This window comes from Crocodylus siamensis, chromosome 4 (assembly GCF_052110815.1).
Source record: "Crocodylus siamensis isolate JL-2025a chromosome 4, ASM5211081v1, whole genome shotgun sequence".
NCBI classification, from domain to species: Eukaryota; Metazoa; Chordata; order Crocodylia; family Crocodylidae; genus Crocodylus; species Crocodylus siamensis.
In genome coordinates, this window is record NC_143398.1 from 102,337,054 (window position 1) to 102,356,944 (window position 19,891).

The window sequence follows — 19,891 nt, forward strand, 5'->3', positions numbered from 1 at the left end:
AGTATACTTACTGTAGAAAACTTTGGTCAGATACAGCAGATTATATACAGAGAGAATTGACCTTATATCAGACTAAGTACATCGATTAATCAATCTAAAAAGTCAAATCTCAGCACCTAAACTTGCACTTTAGACATGATGAATCTATACAAAAAATGAAAAATCGGGGAATCCAATACTGCGGGCAGAACTGGAAATGAGACCAGTTTCTTCTCTCTCCCTTTAAAGCCAAAATGTAGTCAGCTAATAACTGAAAAATGCTCATCTTGGTAGTTTTTCTTCTGTCAGTTTTCAATTGCGTCTGCTGGGAGTTGTTACAGATCATTAGGGAAAAGTAGCTTGTTGTGAGGCTCCCTGCATTTAAAGAGAATCACCTTTCCTTACTGCATATGGTTTATGAGTGTCCAGCACAGAGTTAAGGAATTGTTTTTATGACAAAATGAAGAAATCTGCAGATGTTTTGACAAATGTACACTGCAGAAACCTGCCAAAATATATACACCAGAAGCAAACCAAGAGAGGTTACTGTGTGAACAGTCAGGAAATGCAAGTTGTGAGAGACTGGATTGGGATGTAGCCATTTGGCTGGTGGTGCTAGTGTGCTTATTAAAGAGCAGACAGAAAGGATGCTCTGTCTCTGGAGGAGAAGGTGGCAGACACCTGCATTCATTTCAGCAATTTGCGCTTCTGTATGTGGGACATTTGCAATACTCTCACATTGCCCCTTGCTCCCACCTTCCCCCGCATTTAAAGATACAGTTATCTAGGTCTGCTGCATTATTCAGTCTGGTATACAATTTTCAAGCAAACAAAAATAAAAACAAAACAAAAACCAGAAAATTAGGCAAGCTTCTTACTCAGTTTAGAACACATATTTGTCTGGATCAAACAGCATTGAGCACAGCAAGCGATTTGGAGTATGGTCCATAGCCAATTAAATGCAAATGGAAAGAATCACACTATTTTTAATGGAATTTGGATCTGAAACTTGGACCTCAAATTTCAAACCTTGCTCCACTTCTCTGTCCAACTGCTTATTCTGGGACTTTTAAATCTTCTGCATACTTGCTCTACGTGCTTGTTCAGTACATAAGGTGAGTATTCCATTTCTGTAGCCAGTTTTGAAAACAGAGCTCCTATGCCATCCTTTTCTGCTTGGTTGTGCCTTCAGAATTATTACACTATTTGTCTGTTTTCTTTGCACTACCATAAAACCTTTACATTTATACCAGCAGAGCTCTTAAAGAACAAAACTAAACCAAGATTCACAGAAATTAGGAAGCAGATACCATAAGCTTCTGTGAAGAATTATATCAGGGGAAACTCGAGTTACACAGAGAGAGGGCTATGTATTTTCATTTAATTTCATGAAGTTAATGAGCAATGTATTATGCACATGGCCAGAAATTCATTCTTGATGCAATTCCAATACTGTACTTTGAATAGGTTTATTCCAGGGATGAATATGGTACCTTGACTAATGGTAGCAACTGTACAGGTTTGATTAATTCCTTTTGCCTTATATAGGTACCAGTGATGTCATGGCATATGTTAAGTGCACAGTACCAGGAAAAATGGAAAAAGCCAACAGCAATTTTCCCAGCTTCTAAAATGGGTTCTTATCATTTGTAATCAGAAATTAATAATATAGCACTAACTAATGCTACGCTTATGCTAAGGTTCATGTAATATTGCATCCCCAGCCAGCTGCTGTTTTACCACTTGCAAGCATGACAGCATGTCTTGGCATAAGGAGTCATTCTTGGAGTAAATTATTACTTTCCTCTTTCACTGGTGGGCATTTGCTGCTGCAATATAGGTTAATTGGATGCCCTGCCATCATCTGCTGATAGGATTAAGTAGCCAGAGTTTGGCATCGGGCATTGGGTGTTTTCACTAGAACCCTATTCTGTTGTGTGCCCCCTGTGAATGTTTATAAATGATCAATCAACAACTGTGATTATGAGCTACGCTCACCATGTTGTTATTTACAACAGCACAGCTGTCTATAAAGATAGAAGCAAGTCACCCATTGTGATTCTCCCTATTGGCACTGATAAAGAACTCATCAAAACAGCTTATGTACAACAAATGCCTGTGTATATTTATGACAATGTGTCTTGCGTGCAAAGAGTTAGTATGTGCAAATTTCTTGCCATTTAGGAGAGAGAGATGAACTTCAGTATTTGCCAGCTTTGCACAGTCCACATGAGGACTTCTATAATAAGATGATATAGGTATTTTTGGTGTGGAGCATGGCAACCAGCATTTATATATAAACTGTACACAAAAAAAGGCAGGAGAAATTTCAGCTAACATCACTGGTACAATCCCATTGTTTTACCAAGAGTGTAAGGACCTTTAAGTATCTATAGAGAATCTTGAGGATTTTTTTCTTCCAAATTTCAAAACTGTTGAGCTGCATCAGCCTACCACTTACAGGGTGCATTTACTCATGTGTTTTACTAGAGCTGACTAATTAGCTCCACAGTAGTATCACTGTCTACATGTGCACCCATTTTAGGGTGCAGTAAATTAACTCCACTGTAGGAGAGTACTATCCTACAGCACAGTAGTTACGTGAGCCAGAATGCACATGCAGAAGGTGACCAGGGCTGGCTGGGGCACAAGGGTGCTACAGCGTGGGGGCTGCCTGCTGGCTAGCCTGGCACTGTAGCTCCTTTGCATCTCAGCCAGCCCCTCCACAGCACACTGAGCTGGGCAGGAGCAGCCCCAAGCTGGAAGACTGACTCCCTTCCCCCAGACTCTCTGCCAGCCAGGGCCGCTCCACCCCAACTCAACACATTGTAGTCCTGGGTGCATGTATAAATGCTATGCCTGGGATAAATATTTCTGCATGCTAATTGTACATGGAGAGGCACACACAGTCAACTACACTGTACTTGGTGCATATAACTTAGAAGCACAAAGACAAATATGGACACTGCTGAGATTAGATTGTGTGGTTCCAAGCCATCTAGGTAGTCTAGACATGACACTTAGACACCTAAAGCCTCACTCTGCCAGCAACCAGCTCAACTGTATGTGGTGTTACCCCAGGGGAGGGTAGACCCGAGTGCATTAGAAAACAACCAACTCAGATGAAAGAAAGCGATGCTGGCTGCTCTGGGTTGGCTACTACTCAGACAGCCTGAGCCACAGACAATAGTGAAACACCTCCAGAAAGAAGAAACTTGCGGTCTGAGGCAAGCGAGTCATTGTACAGTCCACAAGGGATCAGCTTGCTTTCCTACAGCCATTTGGAAGGATGTGGTAAAAGACAGAAGCAAAATGGAAAAGAAACCACTCATCTAAAATAGCAGCCTAGTACAAGGCAGTAGGAGGACAAAAGATAGGAGCTCTGCATTGGTTCACCTACTTTAGCTAATAGCTGGACATCCTGCCTCCAGCTCTACCAAGTAGAAACTACATAACAGCCCTACTTCTCAATGCAAGCATCATGTTTAGCAAGGAAAAAAACAACAAAAGGCTGAAGATTGACCCATGGTGAAGTAGCCTAATGATTCATGAATGAAAGCAAGTGGGGGGATCAAAGAGTACAGTAAATCAAAGTGTACAAGTCTTGAGGACCTGACACCAGTCTGCATATGGACTTAGGCACTCAGGGTAGGGTCATATGTTCAACTTAACACTGACTAAATGCAGTTAAATCATAAACAAACCCACAGTCCAGCAGTTTAGTGCATATTAAGTGCCTTCTTGGCAATGCAAAGCTGTCCCCTTTCAAGTGAGGATTAATCTCAAGATCATATCAAGGTAATATGCCTGCATACATACTAACTTTTTTTTTTTTTTTAATGTGTCACAGCCTTCCAATGATTTGCAATTGTTGCAAGTACACATGCGACTACACCCTCAGATATCACCAAGAGAAACGTGGCATAATACCTCAATGGCCAGATTAGATAGTCTGCACCCCAAATTCCTTTAGAACACAAAGTGAACTTTGTCTTCACAGTAGTATGGAAAAACCACCCCATCTTATAAAAAGGTGATTATTTTCCCTCATTTAACACTTTGTCCACTTCAGCAATTAATTACTTGCCATTCTGTACTGTTTTCAATGGCACAGACAGATCAGTGTCACCCACAGATGTGCACAAGCCTCAAATATGTTATTGCCAAATTCTGAACTTTCAGTGACTTGTGCTCAATGTGCTGATCCACAATTAACTGTTATTTTTAGAGCAGTGGGGCTGTAGGAAGTCAGGCAAATTACAAGACACTGTGGCACTTATCATTTGCTAAGAATATGCTTTGCAAATATTTGTTTACCCGTGTTTTTAAAATTCTTAAGGTTTGCAATACAAAAACAAGATATAAAGTGAGTTTGTCACATTCCTGCAAAACCCTTGGTCCTTGTTCAGTTGCACCCAGGTCCTTACACCCATGTTCCTAGGACAATAACACCAGTCACTTAAAGCTCAATCCTCTCCCCTCTTCCTCTGCAGCCATGTGACAAAGAAAACATTCAGTTTAGTCAATTTAACTAAGCTACAACTATACTGACTTTATTTTTAAATGGGGTGTTAATACTTGGGAAAAGGTTTGCACTGAATGCCCAAGCAAACAAAATCCTTCACATGGAACAAGAACCCAGGCAATGCCTCATTATTATACATCAACCCTGATGCTATGCATGGGAGAAAAAGGGCTGTTCCTATCAATGTGTTTCTGGGGAGAGGATAGGTCTCCTGAATGAATGGGCCCATACTAGCTCTTCTGCCCAACAGTAAATGAATGTACATCCATTAAAACATTTCATTTATCTTGCACGGGAATCAACAATTACTGCCACGTTCAAGGGATGATCTTTTGAGACAAGGGACCCTGTCTACTGAGAACTGGACTGGAATTGCAATGCTGCATTCAGCTGGATCTCTTGACAGCCACAAGAGGGGAAGAAGTTTTAGTCAGCCTTGTAATGGGATTTGAACCCATAATGTTAAACCACGGTTATACTTACTGACCCTAGCCAAGAGAGATTCAAGGGACATATCACAGCTCCAGAAAAGGATACCTCAAAATACACTCCTCTGTATCAGCCACATCTACTGGCTAGATCCTGTGCTGGCATAAAGCAGTAAGTCTCCAACTAGTTTGACAATGCTGCACAGTCTGGCATAAAATGCATGACCAAAGGTCTTCTAAAGACTGACAGGATGTTACTAACTACACAACGGAAATTTGTTTTATGGACTAGGATGCAAGGCAACCCATATGGCAGTACTGCAATCCTAGTGCTAAACAGGCCTCAGCCCTACTTTCATTTCAGTGAACCATAAAATTCTTGCCCACTCTGACAGACACAGGAACCAAATTAGCTGGCTTTGTGGCACCTAACAGTTTAGTAGGCTGGACAATTCTGGAAGCTGTATGTTAATGCTACACAGCTGACTACTCAATAGGGTTCTCTTGTTCTTAGATCATGTAACAACAGGTATAGAGAAATTAAGCATTTAAAGTCACCTACCCTTAAATAATTAAAATTGAGCCAGCCTGTAGCAGTCCCATGCCATACCCACAAGGCTTCTCTCAGTGTTTAAAAAAGTCTGATGTTTGAATTAGGGAGATTTCCTGGACCTACATGAAGAACTACAAATACCTGCTGGATCTCCTCATCCCTTTATCTTACTGAGGTAGCTAAGCTGAATACCAAGTAGGACATGAGAAAACACGTGAGCATGCATTTTTGGTTGACACCTGAAATCCAATCAAATATGCCAAGCCATCATAAAAAAACCAGTAGTTTTTTGTATATAAAGAGAGGAGATTTGTTTTATTCCCATTAGCCACAAATTTCTTCATCTCATTAGCATAACCTATGATGAGCTACCTGTAACATTCAATTCCAATCTCCATCATAAGAGAACAAATCAGAAAGACTTCATATCTCTTTCCCCTTCATAATGGCTGATAAACACCTGAGGGGGTTTGACCCACAGGTTAAGAGCCACTGCCCCAAACAATAGGCCAGCCACCTGATCTGCTTAAAAAAGGTAAGAGAGAGAACATTTTTATGACTAAAAGTATAAATCAAGCTGTAGATCAAGGCAATAAAAGAAAAATTCTAGTAAAACCCCAAGATCACATTGGGTTATAAATATTAGGTGTGTTTGAAGCAGGCAGTATTCAATTCGGATTTATCCCAATTCGGGGGACAGTGATTCGATTCAGCTTCAGAGAATCTGCGATTCGGCCATCGACATAGCTTTGTATGTTTTTTCTACGTATGCCAAGGTACCAGACATGGCTCATGAATGCTGCGATAGTGGGGAGGATGGAGTGTCCCATGGGAGCACAGGGGGGAGGGAGTTCTACCTGGTGGCAGACCTGGAAGTGGACTGGAAGTACTTCATCTGTCCCACCATCTCAGCGTTCATAAGCCACACCTGGTACCTCGAGATGCATAGAAAATAAAAAACAAACCACATAAATCTGTGTCTATGGCCGAATAGTCAAATGTCTCCATATTGATTGGAGAGAGATTAGTGGGTCTCCTGATTTGATTTGGATTCAGAGATTCGGCCGCCGAATCGGGCCAAATCTCTTCCAGATTGAATCAGCAACCGAAGTTTCACACAGCCTTAATAAAGACCTCCATATCAAACTGCTGGGTCTTGCTGCTTTCATCTTTTTTAAACATACATTTGTATGTTTATTCAAACACAGCAGTGTCTACCTGAATACTCCTGCACAACATACAGCACGAAGTCCAGTCCAAAAAACTGTTGAATATCAGTTGTTGTTTTTTTAATGTGCTGGGAACAGAAGATGTCAGCGTACTGCTGGAAATTCTCGTGTGAAGAACATCATTTGCTTAGTTCAACACTGGCTGGAAGAAACGCTGTACTTACTCAAACATTGACTTTTCTGGCTCTCTCCTGAGAGGCTGGGTAGGAATTCTAATGCTTCACCTAGGTGGGTCGCGTATTAGAAAAGAAAGAGACGGAGTGAAATAAACCGACAGCTGTGTTCTTTGCTTACAGGTCAGAAAATGTTTAAATTCACCATGATTGCAAGGTCTGTGGGATTAAGGCTCCGATGCATTCATATGAGCTTTGTCTTACTGGATAACCTTTGGGAACAAAATATTAAAAGACAAGGAGGTTCTGAATGATAAGAAATAGACCCCCAAGATAATAATTAGGTGGCAGAACCTTTTTTCCCCCAACCAAGCCCTTCTCCAAAGAGCTTTTAAGTTGTTTTTTTTTAATGTTCCTTAGCAGCAATTGTTTGTATCCATGGAGTTTTATGTACACTTTGCATTTAGCAGGAGATAGCACATCAGTTGCATCAAGTGTTAAAGCAAAAATTGATAAGCTGGTGATCTCAGCTATACACAGCTGAAGTTTAATTGGAAAGTTAACCTGTTAATAGAAACAAGATGCTTGTAAGAGCTGAGCCCTCGTGTGTCTTGAGGCTGTTCACAATTCTTTATAGATACATTTAAGATCACTTGGAATTTATTCTGCATGTTGTATACCAATTCTTCTCATAATCAACTGGTATTTAAAACATTTACTGCCTTGTTAAATCTAACAAGTCAGATTTATTAGGATAGTCACTTTCCTTAATAGCAGACTGAGTTTTACAAAATGTGTTCATTGAGGTATAAGCATATAATAGGCAGCTGTTAAAACCTGACTAAATACATTTAGCCGCCAGCAGACATTCTGTTTCAATGGCAGCACTTCCTCTCTGCTATCAACAGGAAGTGCAGTACTCGATTATGTCAACTGAGTACCCATATGGGAAAAACTGAGGGTATGTACACACATTTGCAGTACCTGATCTATGATCATACAGCTTGCTTCAAGGGAGTTGTTGCGATTGGGGTGCAGGGCCCAAGGGGGAGGGGGATTGTCCATCAGAGGCTGAGGGAGCTAAAATAGGCGGGGTTGAAAAACACAGCCCTAGGGGCTGTGCTCTGACCATACAGTTGGTTGTTAGATCAGGGTAACCTATTTTCGATCTAATTCTTTTCACATCCTCAGGTGAACTAAGTTACATTGGGCCAGCCATTTTTTACGTAATCTAATCTACCTTAGCATCTGTACAGACCATCACTTAGATTGATGTTACACTGTAGTTCACCTAACTGGGGTTACATCTGCATGTACCCTAAGCAACAACAACAAACAGACCTAAAATTCAGATAACTTCTTTTACTCTAAATACTACAAGGATCACACTGTCCTTCCTATGCTCACACTGATAAAGACCTCTCCCCACAAACAGTTTTACTGACAAATCAGTAGACCTAGTTATGATAAAAAGAGTAATAGTATAAATTATTAGGCATGTCTGGACTTCATATCAACAACAAGACTTGACTGGAAAGTAAGCTGGGAAAATTAAAAGTCCATCTACATCAGGGATGGGCAATTATTTGGGCTGGAGGACCACTTAGGAAATTTTAGTGAGCTGCTGCAGGCTGGGGGGGGAGGGGGAGGGCAGAGAAGGGGAGAGAGGTGCAGAGGAGGCCAACACAATGCAGCAGGGTGGGGACATGGGGAGAGAGCACGTCTGTGCTGTCACCAACCCACAATCCTGGTCCTGGGCCTGCCCACCCACCCTGCTCCCAGATGCTACACCCTGCTCACCTACGGCCCCATTCCACCCACCTGGTTAAGTGTGCCCTCCTGGCAGGGGCCCCACGCTGGTGTCCATGGACACCTCGCTCATCCACCCCATCCGGTGCCCCTGGATAGGGTGGACAGGCTAGGGTGCCTGGCCAGCAAGACGGGTCCGGTCACAGTAGCAACACTGGCAGTGGCAACCCAAAGGAGCCTCTGCCACTGCCACCAGGTCTGCCAGGAAGCTAAGTCCTGCCACTGCACTGCCCCAGCCCCACTGCGTGCCTGGGAGCGGTGGGCCCAGCTACACGTGCCACAGCCTGGGCTGCCCCCTGCACTGAGGGGACTGGTTATAAGCCAGATAAAATCCCTTGGCAGGCCAGATCCAGACTGCATGCCATATTTTTCCCACCCCCGTTCAACATGCTAATCCCAAAATGGAAGCATTATTTGTTGTGTTATTATAACCCACATTTTTATGTAGGTTATGCATCCCCCTGCATGTCCATAAGATATTCCTGTTGAAGACTGAGGGACAGATTGTAGGGGTATTTGGGCATCTAAAGAAGCAGATAAATGCTTAGACAGCTGCATCATTAGGCTCTTAAGTGCCATTAAAAATCTGATCCTTCATTCTATAGCTCAAATGGACTTAGTTCTGCAGCTTGCAGGATCAAATCCCCACAATGAAGGTGATTATAATTACAAGCACAAGAAGTAAAGAAAAAATCTTTACTATTTAATACAGGCTGCATTTGTAGGATGAGCTGTAAAGTTAGACTGTAACCTCAGGACACTCACCTGGGTGGGATTGTACAGTTCCTGTAGAGGACTTCTCGACCCCTTCCGACAACAAATGTCCATTCCAAATGGATTCCTACGCATTACTACAGGGGGGAAAATTGAAATTAACACAGGTTAGCAAAGGAGTATTTAGAAAATAAGATGACAATAACACAGAATGCATACAGTGAGGATTGGGATTTCCAGAAATACTCAGGAATTTTATAAACCATTTTCTACTTTTTCAAACATCCACATCACCTCCTGTAAGAAAAAGTCTAAGAGCAGAGTGCCTTTAGTATATTCTGAGCTTGTACCCACCAGAACATGGCACCTCTCCTTCTGTCCCTACCAAAAGACGTCAGCCCACTTTGGGGTTTAGATTTTTTGACAAACATCTATAATATAGGCATCTAAACAGGAAGTGTTCCGATTTTCAAAAAGACCCAAGCACCTGCATCTCCCACTGATCTCATAGCACCAGCTTGCTGACCATGCTCAACACTTCTGAAAAAAATCAGGCCATGTCCAAGTGGATGCCTAAACCTGGACTAAGCCCAGTTCCTGATATTAAGCAACTGGATTTGCAGATTTTTGGCCTAAAACTTCAGTTTCCCCTCACTGCACTAAAGCATAACATGTGCAGTGTCATACCCTCGCACACTGGATATCAGCTATGTACTCGGAATGCTTGATCAGTTTTTTTAGACTGTTCCAGTCCGACAGCCACAACCAATAAATACTATGTTTCTGCAATTGCAAGTAGGCCAGTTTTCAGATAGAGGCTTCATCCAAGACCTGATCAGCGAGTTAGTTATAAAGTCAAATCGTGATGGTTCTCATGTTATAAGCAGGGATCATGGGTTTTCTCTGTTTAAAAATCACAAGTTATCCAATTAAAACCCTCCAAAATATACGTTGTTAAAATGAAAGGCCACTTTGAACACAATATTTTATTGATATATTTACAATTTTAAAGGAATTCAGAAGTCTACCAGTGCTTTAATCACTATAATAAAATAAATTCTAAATACCTATACGTTTTGGCATTCGCTTTTACATTTATTAGGGAAAAATCAGAGCTCCCCCTGCCCCCTTTGCTTATCAGGATACAGCTCCAGCTCCAGCTGTCTCCCACCACCTACTGCTTTGTGGCACTCAGCAGCTCTGATATGCCAGCGTCCTGCCTATGCCATTGCCCCTCACTCCCCACCCATAGTCCCCTGGGCTCTATCAGTACCCCTCACTCCTCCCATCCCAAACCCAGCTGCCAGGCCTATGGGGCCAGGGACCTGGGATCTGCAGTCCTTGCCTCCTGTAGCTAAGCCCAAGCCCCAGCTGCCACTCATGGGAGGTAGTGGCTGCTATGAGAGAGCAAAGCGTGGAGCCCAGCTCCCACTTCCCCATGGGTGGCAAGGCCACAGCAGAGCCCATTGCGGGGGCCAGGGGGGGAAGAGGCAGATGCAGGCTGCCTGCTGCTGGCTCAGGCTCACTGCCCTGCTGACTTCCCCCCCCGGGTCCTCCACAGCCCAGCAGGCAAGACCTGACATAGCAGGGAAAAGCAGGGCCCACTAGGGACACTCGGTGCCACTGCCACAAGTCCTGTGCCACCATAGTGAGGCACCCCCTTCCTGCCTGGCAGCAGCAAGGGGCACAGTTCTGTGCCACCACCCCTGCTGCTGTTGGGTGGGCAGAGGGTGCCTCACCATGGTGCCACAGGGCTTACTGTGGCAGCGCTGAGCTTCCCTGCCAAATTGGGTCCTGCCCAGCAGGCTGTGGAGGCCCTGGGGGAGAGCAGCAGGGCAAGGAGCCCAAGCTTGCAGTGGGCAGCCTGCACCCACCACCACCAATCTGGGAGGCATGCTCCCCCCAGGGGAGCCACCCACAGCCCAGTCCTGCTCTCTGCCTGGGCCCTGCAGCTGTGCATTCCAGCCCTGGGCTCCAAGCCCCACACTACCCACGCTGGGCAGCAGCCCCCAACCTGCCCAACACCCTCCCCACCCCCACCAGACTTACTTGTGGGGAGCTGCTCAGTTGCCATGCACATGTGTATGTGCACACATGTACAGGGCACCCCCTGCTGATCACCCTTGTCCCACTCCCCTCACCCCCTTTCAGGCCAGAACTCTGCCAGCCTGCAAGGGGAAACCCACCATTTTCTGCATTTTTCTCCATTAAAGAGAATATCCAGGTTTTGCTGTGTTGTTTTGGAGAACGGAAAACCCGGGTCCTAGTTATAGGAGCTTCTAGAGGGAATTGCAGAGATGCATCTTATAGACTAACTGAATTAGCTTCTAGGGGAGGTTAACTCGGGTCCTGGCCATGCAGCCAGGGCAGTAAAGTAGACCTGCATGTCCAACCTTGCGGTTGATGTGCTCAGGGGAAGCTTTGTATCCATGCTTGGACCCCTTGAAAATCAGTAAAGCCTTGTCATTTATGGAATCAAGAACATACCCAAGTCCTCATTGTGAACATGCCAAAAAAAAAAAAAAAAAAAAAAAATCAGATTACAATGGGACTTATGTGGAAAAGGATATGAACTTCACAGAGCCCAACAATGAGAACTAGTCAGGCTTGTTAGGAATAATATAATATATTCCCTTTCATAAAAAGAGACCAATGTACATTATAGTAATGACCCAAAACAACACAGCTCACAATAATCATACTGCAGACATTTGGGCAATAATTATTGAATACAGTACTGGAATTTTTTTCAGTGAATGGAGCTAGTATTTAATACATAATCATAATGAATATCTCTAACTGCATGAACAGCACAAGAGTCTATACAGGAGTAGAGTAGTATACACAATTTCAGTCTTGAAACAAAATAGACTCCTTCCCCCAACTTCATATTAGATTAGAAGGCAATTATCTAATGAAGTAGCATGTTGATTTTCCTCTGAGCACAAAAAGGTACTGTGGATTTTCTAATAAGTAGGGGTGCATCAGTAGATCTTTTTATTTATTTATTTATTTATTTTAGCTACCAGTGGCAGATTATTAACCAGCCATAATCAGCCAATACTGATATGATAGCCAATATGCAGCCCAACATTTGGAAAGTAGCATCCAGCCGGTAAGTCTGGGGTGGGGTAACAGGGAGGCGAGGTATGGGGGTCCTTTGCCCCCTGGATTTGTGCATGGAGCAAGGGTGGGCTACCTGCTGTAGGCTCAGGGCCAGGGAGTGCACTGACCTCTACATGGAAGGGGCTGGGCTGGGCCTATGCTCAGAGTAGGCAGGGAAGCTATGGGGAATTTTGGGGTGGCTATAACCTCACCTCATAGGCCCCCCTCCCAGTGCTACCTCTGCCTGCCCCAAGCACTGCCCTGCCCCGCTTCCCCACACATGCCCCCCCATGTCTCCCCTGGGGGTGTGCACAGTGGTGGGAACTGTCCCCTCTCTTTGCCTCCTGAACGAGCCACCCATGTCTCCATCCCACTCCGAGCCCCAACACAGCTGGGCAGCACCTGCCCCTGACCCACTCCCCCATCACCGTGGGGGCCTGGATCTCTCCCACCCCAGACTTACTGGCCGGATACTGCTCTCCAACCTGCTGGGCTGCATTTCTAGCCATGCACATGCACATGCACACGCACGCAGCATTTAAATTGGTGACACTGATCAGCTACACTGGCCAAAAAAAGCCAAATGCCATGTTGTAAGTTTTCCTTTTATTGGTGCTGATTCAATATGGACTGATATATCAGTGCACTTATAGTAGTAAGACAGATGCAGGTGTCTAGTAAATAAACACAGCTAAATGTTTGGATATTTTTTTCCACAACTGAAATACTGGATGTTACTACAGGTATAATTTTAAAGTAACTTGCTTAAATAGCCAATTCATTTTGGAACACTTTAAATCATAAAGATATACTGGAATCACTCCATTTTTAGGCTGCTATGCATTTTAAAAATATTTAATGTTGTCATAGTTGAAAACAAATGTTATGTGCAATAATATTGTAGATGCTTCAAAATCCAACACATTTCTTAGAATGCGACTTTTCATAATTTCTGTCTGTATTTCCCCATCTCTTTTAACTTGGACTTTGAAAATAGATCAGTCTCTTCCAGTTTTATCAGAGCCTAATTCTGTTCAATTTTATTCTTGGGCTGATTTGTAACATACAATTCTTCCGTGTTTGCAGTTTGAATGGTGAAAATTTTTTAATTTTCCATATTTTTTAAATGATATTAAATAACAAACTGAAGCTTGTTTGGGGTTTAAATAAACTTTTTGCACTGTACTGAGACCAAAGGCTCTTTTACACGTTACATTTATAACACTATTAACATGTGGCATAAATTAAAAAGCTACTACACGTGGACAACCCTGGTCTCCCACAATCTAGCAATTGCCCAGGAACTCTGTAAACAACACTGTCCTCAGGACAGCCCCGGTTCTCCAGTAGAGCCCAGGGTTGCCTTTGGTTTGTGGGGAGGGAGGCAGGGGATGAAAATCAGAGGCTTCTAGTGGTTGGAGCTGAAGGGTTTCCCTTGCTGGGCATTTTAAAACTCATACCCAGGAGTTGGCAAATGCAGGTACAAAATCGATCAGAGACTCCTAGCAGGGGGACAATCATCTGATTATTGGCCCTGTCCCAGACAGCCCTGGGTCCGAAATCAGACCCAGGCCTGTCCAGGCCACAGCCCAACAATCATCTGATTATTGCCCTGGACAGCCACAGGTGACCCTGACCTCAACCATGCAACACACAACACAATGCACAGCCTTCACATAATCCCACTGAACTGCCTCCATTTATATTTAAAAATACTTAAGTAGGGGAAGAAGTGGAAGGTAATGTTTCAATGCAGCCAAGTCATTGTATTTTGATTAACCAGCATCCAAAACACTGATTCTTTGTTCCAAGTGGTCTCATGGGATAAAAAGAATAATTCCAGTGTGCTATTCCTTCATTTATTACTTCACATTTCAGTTTCATTAAATATGGTAAACAGTAAAACACATAAATGTAAACTAGCTCTCCCTGGTTCACTTAGCAGGCAGAGAGCAAAGTGGCAACATTTTACAGAAGGCACTAGCAATCATAAAGCCTAAAATTATTTGCACAATGACAAGATTTGATTCTCAGACATAAACAAAACAAACAAAAACCTTCACTCCCCACTAAAAGCTAAATGTGGGATGTGAACTGTAGAAACCATTAAATCTTTATTTTATGGTTCCCAATTTTATTTAATTGTTGGTTTTTCCCTATGAAGTCTTTAAAAAGAGGTTGCAGAGTTAGCACAGCAATGTAGCAGCTTAAAACGGGGCCAGCCTTCCTGTGAGTCTGATTCAGTAACAGGATTCATTTATGTTTAATTAGGTTTCTATAGTGTCTCTGGAGAGAGGTAGTTAGCTGTGTTAGTTTGAAGTTAGGCAGAAGGCAGGGCAGGGTGGCACCTTATAGACCAACTCCTTCAGAGGCATGAGCTTTCATAGGCTATAGCCTTCTTCATCAGATGCTATGAACAGACTTGCAGACAGTAGCAGTACTTAATAAGAAGGAATAAAGTCATTTAAATATAAAAGATATCCCATTACCTAGGAGTTATACAAGGTAGTCTATGTCCCCTAATGGGTTAACTGCTTTGTTTATCCCTTTTGATCCCGTCAACCCACCTTCTCCTCTCAGCAGGTCCCTCCCCTTATCCTTTCCTTCCCCTTTCCCCATCCTCTTTATTTAAAGGATAACAAAAGAGACCTCTAGTTTCCACAAAAATAGTCATAAAATGCGATGAATCAGGCTGTAATCTACAAAAGCTCATTACTCCCTGAAGGAGTCAGTCTATAAGGTGCCACCTACCCTGTCTTAGAGCATTTCTGTTTGTGCACACCTTGGAAATATCAGGTTTGGGATTCATCTTTGGCATCTGACTAAGCCATTCCCTCTACAGCAATAGATTCTCTAGCTGAAAAATAAAAGAGACCATGACTACAGAAAGAAGAAAAAGGAGCCATTTCTACTACAAGGAGGAAGGAATCCCAAAGTACTGCAAATTTTCTACAGGAGTTTGTGCATGTATGTTTTCCATTTTCGGCCTTTGTCAAACGTCCAAATTGAGCTCTGGCAAGATGGGAGGGGTCTTGGATTTAAAGATATTTTAAATATGCCTTTTATCCATAAGACCTGTATTTGGAGCAAGAACATGGCAAAACAAAATTGAAAATATGTACAAACATAATTTACCCAAAGTTTACCTATCATCTCCCAAAACAAACTTGCCATCTGTTACCAGCTTAATGCATCCATGGACTAACTAATTAGTACAATATGGTTTGACATATCCTATATACACCTCTCTGGAGAACATTTTAGTTTCTTTTAATTTGTTATGGGTGGTGTGATCTCTTCAGGTTTGAATCTCATTTACAATGGGATCCTTTACACAATGAAGGAGACCCTAAAGTAGATGTAAATTACAAGTACACTGATTTTAAGAACTTTTTCATTATCACAGCAGTATAAAGAGGCCTCAGTGGAAATGCAAACCCAGCCCTTAAATTTATCCAGTTCTTTCACTAATATTGCAGATATCTGTCTAAAACAGCATTTCCCAACTGGTGTGCCGTGGCATTTTGGGCTGGAGCCATGCCCCCCGCCTGCTGTCACTGTGGACACAGACAGGCCGGGAGTGTGGCTCCAACCAGGCAGGAGGCATGGCTCCAGCCCAAAATACTGTGTGGCTGGCCAGGCACCACCTCCTTCCCCCCTGCTCCGCATCCAGTGTGCTGTGGTGCTTTTTTATTTAGGTGCCATGGGATGAAAAATATTGGGAAACACTGGTCTATTACAGTGGTTGTCAACTGGGGATACGCGTACCCCTAGAGGTACTTATAAAGGTCATAGGGGTATGCAGAATGTATGAGAACAAATTCCTGTTTTAGAGGTGCACCAATACATTAGTCCCATATCAGATCAGCACTGATATAAGGAAAAGTAACTGTATTAGCAATCAGCCTTTTTTTTGGCTGATGTGGCCAATAAATCCCCTGTGCATGCGCACAGCTGCAGCACAGCATGCAGGTAGCCAGTTGCGCAACCTGGAAAGCAGGTGGGTCCGGCTGGTAAGTCTGTTGTGATGGAAGGGTGTGGGGGGAGGGGGGCCAGATTGAGCCTCGAGCGGTGATGGAGGGAGTGGGGCTGGGGCAGATGCTGCCCCGCTGGGGTAGGGCGCAGGACGGAGCTGTGGCTCGTTCAGAAGGCACGGAGAGTGGCGGGTGGCTCCCGCCACTGCACACACCCCAGAAAGGCATAGGGAGGCATGTGCCCCTGGATCTGCACATGGGGTAGAGCAGGCTGCACTTGGGGTGGGTGGTGGTAGCACTGGGAGGGAGACTATGGGGGGTGGGAAGAGGAACGGGTGCAGCCACCCCATAACCCCCTCCCCAGTGCCCAGCCCCACACCAGAAAGAGCCCAGTGCTGCCCCGGACCCAGCCTGCAGTGGCAGCCCACCCTCACCCTACACACAGATCTGGGGGGCACACGGCCACATGTCCTCCTGGGGTGCATGCAGCAGTGGGAGCTGTGCCCCTGCCACGCCCTCTGAATGAGCCACTCGCAGCTCTGTTCCGCACCCCGCCCCTGCCCTAGCCCCACTCCCTCCCTCACCGCTGGGGCCTCAATATGCCTCTCCCTCCCCCAAGCTCTTTCCCTCTCTCTTAATGGTAACATTAAAAATAAGAAAAAAATATATAAAGAGGTACATGAGCTGAAACTTTGAGACACAAGAGGCACATACACTTGTCAAAAAAAGTTGAAAACCCCTGGTCTAGAACTTCGTTTACAGTGGGAGGTTTCCATTTGAAAGCAGCAACAGTTCTTGCAGATACAGACTTTAAGGATACTCTCATGCTAGATCAGTCGTTCTCAACCATTTTAAACAAGACACCCTTCAGAAAATGTCACTCTTACTTTTCACTCATTTTGTGACTATGGAAAGGTAATAGTGCAATATTTCTATTGCAAAGAACTCAGAAAGACCACATAACAGGTCAGCATTTTTTAATATTAGGAATTCTTGGAAATCATTGGGTTTATCTTGTAAATCATGTTTGCACACCAAACAATACTAACATTGCATGGCACCTCACAGGACTCCTGAAAGGATCTCAAGGGAATCCAGAGTACCATGGCACCCTGGCTGGAAAAAACAGACTGTATTAAATAAAGACAAAAATACCACTTGCCATTGAAAAGGTACTAGCCCAAGAAAAGACTGAACATTTTACACTAGTTTTATAAGGCTCATAGCCAAGATCCTCACATTATATTAGTCTGAATATTGTTTTGCCAATCTATGACTCGAATAAATTTCTAACTGACTCTTCCGAGCACACAAAAGCATTAGTTTATACAGCATGTTAAAGCAGTCATAGTTTAACATCAAGCTCCAGATGAACTACCGCAACAAACTAGTGCAAAGTTCATAATCTGATCAGCACGACACAGTGACGCATGTGTTTACCTGTAATCAGGTATTTAAATATATCCATGTTCAAGGCACTATGAGAAAGTCCCTGAGTTTCACTGAGGTAAAAGTGCTTCACTGAATCATGACAATACAGTTAACATTGGGACCAAACTAAAAGCCTCAGAACCAAAAAATGAGGGAAATTCAGCAGTACTCGACACCACCCACCCTATTTTAGGATTTGGCCCCAACGCAACTACTAGCAAGTATTGCAAAGGCATGACTCAGTGATCCTATTAAAAGATCATGCTCCTGTATACTAGTGTGTGAACCAACTGACCTCGCAGGAGTGTGCCTCAAATGATACCACTGTAGTGTTAATCTCTTGTAATTAAGGTACAAGCAGTAATCCTGTCAATTTAACTAGGACCAAGAGCAATCAAATAAGTTGTTAGTTGGATACTTAAGTACAAATATAAACATTATCAGAACCTGGCCTTGTTCCTGTCTTCAGGACCAATTTGTCCAAAATGTGGTCTTGGCCTGGCACATTAAAATCTGTTTAATCACTATTAATTAGAGTAGTTGCAAGTTTGGAGAGCAAACCAGCTAGGCATGAAATGCAATCTCAGACTGATAAACAATCCTGCTCCAAGTTGAAACCTGAGGATACAATAATGACCCTTATATAATACCATCCTTAAATTATTTCAGATTAATTATACTAATCAAATAAATTAATATGACAACATAACAATTTACAGTTTCCAAGGAACTATATTCAGGCATGTTAGTCTTAAAAGAAGAAATTTTACCAGAGATGCACACAACAACTATATGAATAAAATGTAGTGTTCCTCAAGATATATTGGAAAGCAGAATTAGGAAGACAGTTGTGTGCTTTGATATGCCAAACGTATTTTATAGGTCAGCTCTAGTCCTTAGACTTTCTTCTGTGGTCCTGTTGCTAATGCTTTTTCCAGCATCTCCTGCTCAGGTTATGATGGGAACATTTTTCTTGGCCCTGTATTCATTCTCTCAGTAAGACTAGGGACAGACACTCAAAAAGCCTGAGCCTGAATTGATCCAATATTTGCAGGTTAGTCTAACCTGGCTAGGCTGAATCAATTTGTAACTACATAGACACATCGCAGACAGGCAAGCACATGCCTTCAGTGACTCAGGCTAGAAGCCGGGGTAGGAGGTGGGCGCTAGAGCAGCTCTCCTTTCCATTCTGCAGCGCTGAGCTGAGGGGGGCATGGCCAGGCCCCAGCAGGAAGCTCTGATTAGGGAGAGGTCCCCCCACTTTCTACCCAGCCCAGCAGGGAATTGATAACACAGTATTAATCAGCCCTAACTCAGTGTTTATTGTAACATTAAGAAAACAGAGGGCTATTACCAGCTACCTGTTGATTCTGCTTTTGTCCTGTCTCCCACAGCAGGGATGAAGCCAGCATGTGGTCTACTAGCTAATGCTGAGAGGTGTCTATGTAAGGCAGAGGGGACGGGGATCCCTGCTTAACAGGGAGTGGTGAGGTGGAAGGGAGCAGAAGAAGGAAGTCAGGCAGACACCTACAGTCTCTGCCCGAGCTGCAGCAAGGGAGCAGAGGGGAGGGCCAGCCCTGCTGTGGAGCAGAAACCCCTCCCAGCCCAGAGAGCATGCCAGGATGCTGGGAGAGTCTGGTTTAACTTAAACAAGGAAGGAATCTAGGACAGACATTGCAAACTGGTTTGACCCATATCAGTGAAGTCTGATACTACGTTCAACCAGGTTTATCTTAAACTGGTTTCAGCCATTTTCAAACTGGTTTATGTGTACTGAACATCTTTTCTGTTACAGGTTTAAACCAGTTTTTGATCACTTAAACTGGTTTATGTGCAATGTCTGTCCCTAGCCTAAAAGGGCATTAAATGTGGTATAAAATGGCATAGAATGCGTTGTTTAATGCACTACCTGTGTCACCTCCACACATGATGCATCCAAGTTGTTCTAAAAGAGCTAGGATTCCTGGACCGCTAGGTAACTAGGGTGGGAGGGTGGCAGGAAATGGCAAAGTTGATATAAGAAGTAATTTT

General features: G+C 43.5%; 1 protein-coding gene across 2 annotated transcripts in view; it reads right to left on the reverse strand.

Moving 5' to 3' along the window:
• CHST11 (carbohydrate sulfotransferase 11) overlaps positions 1-19,891 on the reverse strand; it is a 254,702-nt gene that overhangs the window by 143,366 nt on the left and 91,445 nt on the right. For both annotated transcript variants that reach the window (XM_090043187.1, XM_090043186.1), the window contains exon 2: positions 9,402-9,487. In XM_090043187.1, the coding sequence (XP_089899313.1) occupies positions 9,402-9,487 (86 nt within the window). The remainder of the gene's footprint in view (positions 1-9,401; positions 9,488-19,891) is intronic.